General features: G+C 48.6%; 1 protein-coding gene across 1 annotated transcript; it reads right to left on the reverse strand.

Annotated features, from left to right (window-relative positions):
- Positions 1–2,034: 2,034 nt before the first annotated feature.
- Positions 2,035–10,076, reverse strand: CCL22 (C-C motif chemokine ligand 22). Its single transcript, XM_027516478.1, has 3 exons — positions 9,966–10,076; positions 8,447–8,570; positions 2,035–3,815 (listed from the first exon to the last, which is right to left on the reverse strand). The coding sequence occupies exons 1-3, from the start codon at positions 10,036–10,038 to the stop codon at positions 3,731–3,733; spliced, it is 282 nt and encodes a 93-aa protein (XP_027372279.1). The 5' UTR covers positions 10,039–10,076; the 3' UTR covers positions 2,035–3,730.
- Positions 10,077–11,423: the final 1,347 nt, after the last annotated feature.

Below are 11,423 nucleotides of genomic sequence, written 5' to 3' on the forward strand. Positions count from 1 at the left end.
TTCTTCAATTTAAGTGTGAATTTAGCAATAAGGAGTTCATGATCTGAGCCACACTCAGTTCCTGGTCTTGTTTTTGCTGCTATAGACCTTCTCCATCTTCAGCTACAAAGAATAAAATCAATGTGATTTTGGTATTGACCCTCTGGTGATGTCCAAGTTTAGAGTCGTCTCTTGTGTTGTTAGAAGAGGGTATTTGCTATGACCAGTGTGTTCTCTTGACAAAACTCTGTTAGCCTTTGCCCTTCTTCATTTTATTCTCCAAGGCCAAGCTTGCCAATTACTCCAAGTATCTCTTGACTTCCTACTTTTGCATTCCAATACCCCATGATGAAAAGGACATCCTTTTTTTTTTTTTTTTTGGTGTTAGTTCTAGAAGGTCTTATAGGTCATCATAGAACCACTCAATTTCAGCTTCTTTGGCATTAGTGGTTGGGGCATAGACTTGGATCACTGTGATATTGAATGGTTTACCTTGGAAATGAACAGAGATCATTCTGTTGTTTTTGAGACTGCACCCAAGTACTGCATTTCGGACTCTTTTGTTGACTATGAGGGCTATTCCATTTCTTCTACTCCTGCATATTAGACAAGGAGTATTTTAAAGTGGTTACTTTTTATGAATATGCACAAAACTGAGAATATTTTTATTAGTCCCCAAATAGTAGAATAAAAATGTTTTTAGTGTTAAAAAAATAACCAGCCTGAATTAATCCTCATGTCAAGGAGATACATTTTGGAGCGGCAAATATTGCCCCCACTAAGAATGTGCTTATTAACAAGTTGAGTATCTTCTTTGGAGAACTGTCCATCCAAGTCTTTGCCCATTTTGTTATTGGGCTGTCTGTACCTTTTTATGCCATCAGATTCTCATAAATACATGTACCATGGGCTTTCATTGCCCACTATTCACAGAGGCAGAAACCGAGGCTCAGAGGGACCAAATAACTTGTTCCAGACACACAGCTGGTGAGAGTTCCTATGTCTGTCTGAACCTGTTACCCATGCCCTTCATGATGCTTTTCCACGCCTCTCAGTTAGTGTTTCGGGTGTCTGGAGCCTCAACCCTGGAAATCTCACTGTGAGAGCCAGATCCAAAAGGGAGCAAAGGCCACTTGTGCCAAGATATCCATGGAACAGAATGTACACTGAGGAAATAATGAAGATGCAGCAAGAGCAGAGAATCCTTTTTCTGGTCGTTTTTGGCAGAGCAAGCTGTGTCCAGGAACTCCTCCAGGGAAGCACACCCATTTTAGGCCCCAGGGAAGTTTGGCACCAGATGAACCAGATACTCCCCAAATCCACTCCCTCTTCTTCCTGGATATACAGCGTGGCTGTACTTTCCAGCATCCTTTGCTGTCAGGGCGGTCATGTGACTGAGTTCTGCCAATGGCACGTGGGCAGAAGTGATGAGCCCGTTTCTGGCCCAGCTCATGAAGTCTTCCCACAAGCTTCCACTCTCTTTTCCCATCTTCTGGATGATGGATAGGAGACCTGGTCCTGGAGGAGGTTGGAGCCATGAGTGGGAAGCAGCTCGGGTCTTTGAATGACCACATGGGTGGAAGGTCACCACAGACCAGGAATGCCCGGTCAGACTTCATGTGAGAAGACAAAACCTTGTATGGAGTTGAGCCACTGAGATTCGTGGGGTTGTTTCTGCAAGTAGCATTTCTTAACTAATACACTCTCCTCTGTCTCTGTGTTCTCCCTTGAAGGGGGAAGGTTAAGGTTGGGTTATTGAATGAGTGAATGAATATGCTTCTCAAAGATCTACAATTGAGGACTGAATGAATGATTTCATCAACTCCTCCTGTCAAGTGGTCCCAGGGTGGACACATGTCTGGGATTCCCTGCTGGCACCTGCTCGGCTACTTCCCAGGTCCTGAGGTCTGGCTGAGACTCCCCACCCTCTCACAGGGTGACCTTGTGCAAGCCAGCTCATGTACCAAAGTCAAGGGCTTCTCCGCTGGGAGAGAGGGGGCCGTGGGTCTCCTGCCCCACCTCACAGGAACAGCACATGCCAAGGAACAAAGCAGACACTGTTGCAGAGGATTTATTTTCCAGAAGGCCTGAGGGGCAGGGGCAGGGGCATGGGCAGGACAGGAGCGGAGGGAGATCCCAGAACACTTGGAGGCCATGTGCATGGGCAGCGGGCAGGTTAACACTTCTAGTACCTGCAGTGGACAAATGCCCTTGGGCTCTAGGAGGGGACACAAGCCCTGAAAGACACTGATGTTTATGCCTGGCAAAGCCACATTCCCTGTGGCTTCCACCTGAGCCTAACAGCAAATCCCTTCAGATGGGTATTCCCATTCTCAGGTGAGGCTCAGAGAGGTTAAATGTTCTCCTCAGGGTCACACAGTGACAACCACCCTGCCATGCTGCATCAGGGTCCCTCAGAAAGGAAAAAGCACAGATACCTGGGGAACCTGTTGTCCCCAAAGAGCTCCAGATGAATCCCAAATCCCAGTCATTAGCCTGGCCACAGCCACCTGAGAACAACCTCCATTCAAGGCTCTTTCCCTTAACTATACCCCACACATTCACTTCAGGGGTCAGGAAATCACTGCCTTGTTCCCGTCCCACACATTTCCTAGAAGTTCTTCCTGTCATTTATTTGGCCTTTTAAGCATCTGCCTTCTTTACTTATACAAATATAACTAGAGCTTATAATACCAAGCCAAGTGTAGTCATTCATACTGTAGCATGAATTTCATTATTAGCTATTTGGGAAAGGAGGAAGAAAAAATGAGGGACTCTGAAGAGTCCCTCTGAAGAAATCAGGCCTGGATGTTGGAGGTTGGAGGGGCAGTAAAAACCCAAGGGAAGCAAGAAGGTTAAAGACCTCTAACATGCAGGTAAAATGGGGGAGAAAAGTGATTCTGGGCAAATTTGAGGCTTCCTAATGGACCCCACCAGCCCTTCGCTAGATGACCTTAAGTCTCTGTATTGATGCATGAGAGCCTTTGGGAGGTGGGAGAGAGAAACTACTTTCATTGACTCAGTTTGCAGCCTGTTACTGAGCTCTGATTCTGAACCAGCCCCTGTGCTCTGTGCTGGAGGCCAGGAGACCAAAGTAACTCAGGTGTGGATGTTGGTCTAGCTGATAGGGCTGGAGGACAAGCTCCCAAGTCCTGAGAATTCTGGGAAGATGGTGATCAGTGTTGCTAAAGAGAGGCAGAGGGCCCATGGAAATTTAAAAAACTGAATCTCAATTACTGGCTGCTTAGGTCGAGTGATGATGCCCTGGAGGACAGATGGGGTCGGACAGGTGCAGAAAATGGAAAGACATTCTGGGTATCAGGAGCAGCCCAGGAAAAGAGCCAGAAGTGGAAAGGTATGACATGGGTTGGGAGAACAGGGAGCTGGAACCCAACATGCATGAAGGGAAATGAGGCAGGACTGGAGACTGAGGTGCCAAGCTCAGGAGCTCTGACTTCAGCTGAGGGCAATGGGGAGCCATGGAAGGGTTTGGAGCAGAGGAGTGACTAACCAGGATGGTGGATCCTCTGGCTTTGGTGGGGCAGAGGGTGGGTTGGAGGGTAAGAGGGGAGATGAGAGGCACAGCTGGAGGCTTGACTGAGGGTGACAGCTGCAGGGATTAAGCTCTGTCAGCACTGAAAGAGTCGTTGGCACAGGCTCATGTCAGGAAGCCGCTGTAACAGGAGGGAGGTGGGGATCTGTGAGCCTTCCTGGAAGAACCAAGGCCACGGTCATCAGAGCAGGGCCTGCCTCATTGGTTCAGCTTCTGGAGAATCTTCTTCACCCAGTGCTGTTTGGGGTCAGCACAGATCTCTCGGTCCTTCACAGTCAGCAAGCTGGAAGGCAGAAACACCAGGGGGAGAAGGAAGCCTCATTAGCATGCAGCAAGGATGCCATGGTCCACTGCAGATGGTTTGCATACAGCAGGTGACTCATAAATGCAGGTGACTCACATGTCTTAAGAAGGACAGGGGGAAATAAACATCAAGGACTTCCCATACCTTCAGCCCCAGCCCCAAGTGCCTGGACAGGCCAGGAAATAGAATGCGCAAGAGGCTCATAATCACTGCTGACACTGTCTTGGGAGAGAGTATCGGGTAGTGGATAGTGGCCAAGAGCATGAACTTTGGAACCAGCTTATCTGGGATTAAAGTTCTAGCTCTGCCACTTGTTAGTGAGTCCCTTAACTTCTCTGAGCTTCTGTTTTCACATTTGTAAAATGGGCGTGATAATTGTGGTCCAACTTCCCGGGAATCTGATGACGATTTGATGAATTAATATATAAACTGGTGTGCTCACGACAGTGCACAGCAGACAGTAGATGCTATATAATTGTGCCACGACTGGCCCAAAGGTCTGTTTTTAACTTTTTTTTAAAAGGCAGAGGAACCAGCGATCAAATTGCCAACATCTGCTGAATCATCGAGAAAGCAAGAGAGTTCCAGAAAAACGTCTATTTCTGCTTTATTGACTATGCCGAAGCCTTTGACTGTGTGAATCACAATAAACTGTGGAAAATTCTGAAAGAGATGGGAATACCAGACCACCTGACCTGCCTCTTGAGAAACCTGTATGCAGGTCAGGAAGCAACAGTTAGAACTGGACATGGAACAACACACTGGTTCCAAATAGGAAAGGAGTACATCAAGGCTGTATATTGTCACCCTGCTTATTTAACTTATACGCAGAGTACATCATGAGAAATGCTGGGCTGGAAGAAGCACAAGCTGGAATCAAGATTACTGGGAGAAATATCAATAACCTCAGATATGCAAATAACACCACCCTTATGGCAGAAAGTGAAGAAGAACTAAAGAGCCTCTTGATGAAAGTGAAAGTGGAGAGTGAAAAAGCTGGCTTAAAGCTCAACATTCAGAAAACTAAGATCATGGCATCCGGTCCCATCACCTCATGGCAAATAGATGGGGAAACAGTGGAAACAGTATCAGACTTTATTTTTTGGGGCTCCAAAATCACTGCAGATGGTGATTGCAGCCATGAAATTAAAAGACGTTTACTCCTTGGAAGGAAAGTTATGACCAACCTAGACAGCATATTAAAAAGCAGAGACATTACTTTGTCAACAAAGGTTTATCTAGTCAAGGCTATGGTTTTTCAAATAGTCATATATGGATGTGAGAGTTGGACTATAAAGAGGGCTGAGCGCTGAAGAATTGATGCTTTTGAACTGTGGTGTTGGAGAAGGCTCTTGAGAGTCCCTTGGACTGCAAGGAGATCCAAGCAGTCCCTCCTAAAGGAGATCAGTCCTGGGTGTTCATTGGAAGGACTAATGTTGAAGCTGAAACTCCAATACTTTGGCCACCTGATGCAAAGAGCTGACTCATTTGAAAAGACCCTGATGCTGGGAAAGACTGAGGGCAGGAGGAGAAGGGGACGACAGAGGATGAGATGGCTGGATGGCATCACCAACTCAATGGACATGAGTTTGGGTAAACTCCAAGAGTTGGTGATGGACAGGAAGGCCTGGCGTGCTGTGGTACAAAGGGTTGCAAAGAGTTGGACACGACTGAGTGACTGAACTGAACTGAACTAATAAAAGTCACATAATATAAAACATACTATTTTAACCATATTTAACTGGACAGTTCAGTGGCACTAAGTACATTCACATTATTGTGCAACTATTACCATCATCCATCTTCCGAATTTTTCACCTTCTTAAACTGAAAGTCTGTCCCTATTGAACACTATCTCCCCACCCGTCCTCCCACTCTCTGATCCCTGTCATCTACCGATGTACTTTCTGACTATGAATTCGACTATTCTTAGGTACCTCATGGAAGTGGAATCAAACAGGATTTGGCTGCACCTAATGTATATTGAAATGCATTTTTAAGGTTCACTTGGTATATGTTGGCCTGAACTTTTAACATTGATTTTCTTCATAAATCCTTCAACGACCCTGTGAGCCTCCAGTATTCTATCTGCTTCACAGTGAGGAAAGTGAGGCCCAAATGAGGTAAAGGAACTTGCCCAAGGGCCAGAGCTGGTAAGACCTGCCTCATCGTGCTGGCCATAAACTGGATGCTCTGGGGCAGGGCCTTCAGAGAACTTCCCCATCCGGGCCCGCCCTGGAGAGATCTGAGAGCAGACAAGAGTGGGGAGCAATAGCCCAAGACCACGTGGCAGTTGTGGGCTCGGGCTTCCACTTTTGCCAGAGCTGCAACAAACACCCCTGATCTGCACACGTGTGTGCACACATACACACAGATGACCAATGAACAGAAAGAACAAAGAAGGCAGCAAAGCAGGATTGATCTTGGCCATGGACAGCCTGCCCTGGCTGCTCTGTGGCACCGGACAAGGCCCGGCCATTCATTGAACCACATTCCTTCTAGAATCCCTTCCGGCTCAAGATCCAATAATCATGTGTGTCCCTGGTGGCTCAGTGGTAAAGAATCCATGTGTCAAGGCAGGAGACTCAGGTTCAATCCCTGGGTTGGGAAGATCCCCTGGAGAAGGAAATGGCAACCCACTCCAGTGTTCTTGCTAGAAAATCCCATGGACAGAGGAGCCTGGTGGGCTACAGTCCATGGGGTCACAAAAGAACAACTAAGAAACTGAGCGACTAAACAACAGCAACTGCCTCTCACTGAGCATCTATTATATGCCAGAAATTGAGTATTACACCTCCCACTTCCTATTATCATGCCCTGCGACGCTCAAAAAGGCCCCATAACTCACTGTGTCCATTTATTCACCTGTAAAAAGGAGATTTCACAGTACCTACTACACTGAGTTGTTTGAAGGACTACTATTTATTAATATTTATAAAGTGTTTATAACAGTAACTGGCACTTAACAAGCACTCTCTACACGTTTGATAAAAATAAATGAAGGTGGTCATTCCCATTATACTGATGGGGAAACTGAGGCCCAGTATTGAAGTAAGCAAGACCCTGGCAGGGCTTCCTGCTTCAGTCTTCTTGCCTTTTACCCCTTTGAGGGGTGGAAGATGAATGAGAAGGATGAAGAGGGGACGATGACACAGACCCAAAGGGGCTCATGAATCCCCAGGTTCAAACACCCCACCCCCAGCAGACTCCAGGCCAAGGAAAAGAAACCAAAGAAGCTGAGAGAAAGCAGCAAAGGAGAACAAGGACCCAAGAGTCCTGGTTCCAGCCTGGGCAACCTTGAGCAAGTCATTTCTCTTCATCCCATCCTGAGGCTGTTTCTCTATCTGTGGAATGGAAATAATAGCACCTCCTTGTAGGATCACTATGAGAATGAAACAGTCATGCTCAGAGCAGTGCCTGGCCCAGAGGAAGCACTTAGTGTCAGCTCTTAATATTCTCCTGGTAAGCATGGGTTGCCTCATTGAAAAGGAATGAAATAATGCCATGTTCTGCAATACGGATGGACCTAGATGGCACCCCACTGCAGTGCTCTTGCCTGGAAAACCCCATGGACGGAGGAGCCTGGTGGGCTGCAGACCATGGGGTCACGAAGAGTCGGACACGACTGAGCGACTTCACTTTCCCTTTTCCCTTTCATGCATTGGAGAAGGAAATGGCAACCCACTCCAGTGTTCTTGACTGGAGAATCCCAGGGACGGGGGAGCCTGGTGGGCCGCTGTCTATGGGGTCGCACAGAGTCGGACACGACTGAAGCGACTTAGCAGCAGCAGCAGAGATTGTCACACTGAGTGAAGTAAGTCAGACAGAGAAGGAGAAATATCATACAACATCCCTTATATGTGGAATCTAAAAAGAAATGATACAAATGAACTTATTTACAAGACAGAAAGAGACTCACAGACTTAGACAACAAACTTATGGCTCCTGGGTGGGCGAAAGGATGGTGGAGGAGGCACGGTTAGGGAGTTTGGGATGGACATGTACACACTGCTATATTTAAAGTGGATAAGCAACAATGGCCTACTATATACAGCACATGGAACTCTGCCCAGTGTTATGTGGCAGCCTGGATGGGAGGGGAGTTTGGGGGAGAATGGATATATGTGTAGGTATATCCCTTTACAGGTCCCTTTGCTGTTCATCTGAAATCATCACAACATTATTTGTTAATGGGCTATATCCCAATAAACAAACAAAAAAAAATTAGAATGGACTGCCTCAAATAACTAAATCTCAGGGCACTGGGGATCAGCCTGTCCCCTGCACCCTGCGCTCTATAGCAGCTCTACACTACCTATCTCACCATGCCCGCGGATGCACCCTCTGCGATCTCAGAACCAGGCACGTGCTGCCTGGCACAAAGGAAGTGCCCGATAAGATCTGTCGAATGATCACATGGGTTTTTTTTTTTTCTTGGTACACCCAAGCCTCAGCTGAGCCATCTAGTCCAGCCAGGGGCTCCCCCTGGCATCCAGGCGTCCAGCTGCATTCCTCCAGCCCCGGGTAGAGACCACCCACGAGCACCTGGATCCTCCCGGGCAACACCCCTCAGGCTCTTTAGGGCCTTGTCTCCCCAGCTCCCTACTCACACCACGCCAGGTCTCCGGCAGGAATTTGAAGTCCAGTAGTAATATTTCACCAAACGCAGGGGCAGAGGGTAACGGATGTAGTCCCGGCAACAGACGCTGTCCTCCACGTTGGCACCGTAGGGGCCTGGGGGAGAGGGGTGTTCAGGGGCGTCACAGGCTGGTCTCCCTTGGCCCTCACCTCTGTCTTAGCTTTTCTGTTCTCATGCGGAAGGTTGGTGTCCAAAGGATTCTGGGTCCTCAAAACCCCACTCTGGATCTCTAAGAAGCCATTAAGCACCCAGAGTCTACACTCTGCATCAGCCAGCTCGGGGGAGAGGGAGTCAGACTCACTGAGCATCAGCAATGCCCTAAGGCGACTTCCCTGATGGTCCAGGAATTAGGACTCTGTGCTTCCACTGTAGGGGGCACAGGTTCGATCCCTAGTCAGGGAACTAAGGTTCTTTAAGTGGTATAGCACTCCCCAAAGAAACAAACAAACAGACAATAAAAAACAATGCCTAGCGTGGCCAAGAATAAAAAACCCACCAAAACTCAACCAAACAAACGGAACAATGCTGAAGCTCTAGATGGGATCCAGAGACTCTGAACAGGAAGGAGCCTTAGAACTTTGCTATTTGAGGTGAGGTCTGTGGACCCTCATCACCATCACATAAGAGCTTGTCAGAAAAGCTCAGTGCCTTGTCCCAGCCAGGCTGAAACACGTGCACTTTGAAGAACTCTCCAGGTCTTTGGAGAATTTCCCTTCAGCTCACATCTACTTTAATCCCCTTCCTGGAGCAAATGGTGAGACTAGGGTCCAGAGAAGGAGGTGGATTTGCCCAGACCACACAGCAGGACCCAGGAGAGTGTCAGGTCAAGGGCTCAGACAGACTCCAGTCACCCAAGCCCTGGTTCGAGTCTTACTCTACTCTGAGTCACGTAACATCTCTGAGACCTAATTTCTTCCTCAGATCCAGGGGGTAATAATAGTACCTACTCTCTGGGGCCTTAAATGCAGGGAAAAGTGCTCAGGAACCCCCGGTAAATGAGCAGTCATCGTTCCTGACTCCCAGCCCAGTCCTCATTCCCCTACCCAACACAGGGCAGAAGAGCAGACCTTGAGATGGAAAGGGAAATCAACAGCCCAGTGTTGAGGGGAAGTTCCAGAGCAAAAATGGGGCAGTGAGAGGGCAGGACCAGTCTTCCAAGGGAATAGCCCTTACCCCTGCTCCCACCTTTCCCCACCCAGGCGGTCCTCCTTCAGGGGCTCCTTCTCCACACCCCAAGACCCTATTCTTGAGTTCTCTAGGGGGACCCTGGGCCATACCCACCACCACCCCAACCCAGCTGAGGCAGATCCTAGACTCCAAGCCTTCAGCGCTGCTCATTTAGCAGACATAAAGACTCAGGTCTGGTAGAAGCACTGGAACTAGCCCAACAGCCAACAGACTGGCGTCTTCGGCTCTCAGTTCAGTACTCTCTCCACCACTACTGTCTGACCTTGACTTCTGCAGAGAGCCCTGCCTCTTCCCAGTCTCACCTGCCTCTGTTGCTTGAAGTATCATAGCCAGGAGGATGAGGGCAGCCAGGAGAGGGGTCTGCAGGCTGGCCATCGTTTTGACCTGTGTCCCAGCTCAGGTGTCTACAATCACCAAAGGACAGGGAGGTCTGGTATTTAAGCACTTGCTACACCCACAAGCCTCAGACACTCTTAGTCACCCGTGAGGCCAGAGTCTCTGACATTCACATTATGAAAGAAGAACTCCTGCTTCCTTCAAAGAGGAGGAAATTCTCTGTGGCCAGGAATCACTCAGAGGGGACCCCCACGCTCACCTCTCCCTGAGTCTCAAGAGATGTGAAATCCCCCTTGAGCTGGGCTTCTTGGAGGCCTGTGCTCCCTGGGGTCTGCTGGCTGTGTGGTCTTGGCCATGTCACTGGACGTCTCTGGGTCTCAATTTACCCATCTGGAAATGGGGGAGACGTTTTCAGAGTCCCACCGACTTACCCCAGTGGTTGTTTGTAAATCAAGTGAGAATGGGGACAGGAGACAAACAGCCCCAAGCCCTCACATGGAACTGAGGCCCATCTTGTCCCCTTGGTGACCTTCATCATGGATCTGTCTTCAAAGGAGAAGCCTATGGACCCCTTGGCTTATTTTCTCTCCCGCATCACCAGCATTCTCCAGGGCTTCTCACAAGGTCTCAACTTGGGCCAGTTCATGGTCATTTACATTTCCAGGTTCCCTTGTGGCTCAGCTGGTAAAGAATCTGCCTGCAATGCAGGAGACCTGGATTCCATCCCTGGGTTGGGAAGATCCCCTGGAGAAGGGAAAGGCTACCCACTCCAGTATTCAGTCTGGAGAATTCAATGGGTCACAGAGTCAGATACAACGGAGTGACTTTCACTTTCTTTCTGTCCTTCTTTCCAGCTGTCTCTACCCTCTTCCTCAGCCAACCCTTCTCAATCTACCACCATGTCCCACTGATCCTACTTCCTAAGTCTCTCTCAGATCTGTCCCCTTATCTCTGTCCCCATTGTCCCTACCCTGTCCTGGCCGCCTCCACCCCAGGCTCAGGTGCTGGCCCCTCATTCCCCACTCCACAATGCAGTAACCAGAGGGAGCAGCCCTGATTCCAACCTCCACACGCCTGCTTCAAAACTCTTCTGCGCCCTCGCTAAACCCATTCTCCTGATTGTGACCTTCAAGACCTCTATTCCAGATATGACCCTCGCCCTAAAACTGGTCTCCCTCCCATGAGGAATCACATCACTCTCCTCACAGTTCCTCAAAGAGGTCTGTGGCCTGTCCCTGGCCATGTATGCCCTTTCCACTTCCCTACTGCATAAACTCCTACTCGTGCACAAGAGCCATTTGAAATGTCAGCCTCTAGGTAAGCACACCCCCTCAGGACTTAAAATTCTTTGGGGTGACCTAGAACATGGACTCAAACAAATTACATCATATTTTCTCTTTCTTGGGCTCCTCCCAGAAGCCAAA

Source organism: Bos indicus x Bos taurus, chromosome 18 (assembly GCF_003369695.1).
Source record: "Bos indicus x Bos taurus breed Angus x Brahman F1 hybrid chromosome 18, Bos_hybrid_MaternalHap_v2.0, whole genome shotgun sequence".
In the NCBI taxonomy this organism is placed as follows: Eukaryota; Metazoa; Chordata; class Mammalia; order Artiodactyla; family Bovidae; genus Bos; species Bos indicus x Bos taurus.

Bases quoted from the DNA above. Each gene is read 5' to 3' on its own strand.
- CCL22 (XM_027516478.1), bottom strand. From the start codon at position 10,038: ATGGCCAGCCTGCAGACCCCTCTCCTGGCTGCCCTCATCCTCCTGGCT. The intron at 8,571-9,965 runs GTGAGACTGGGA...CCTCTCCCCCAG, and splicing joins ACTTCAAGCAACAGAGGCAG to GCCCCTACGGTGCCAACGTG. The intron at 3,816-8,446 runs GTGAGTAGGGAG...TCTGCCTTCCAG, and splicing joins TGCCGGAGACCTGGCGTGGT to CTTGCTGACTGTGAAGGACC.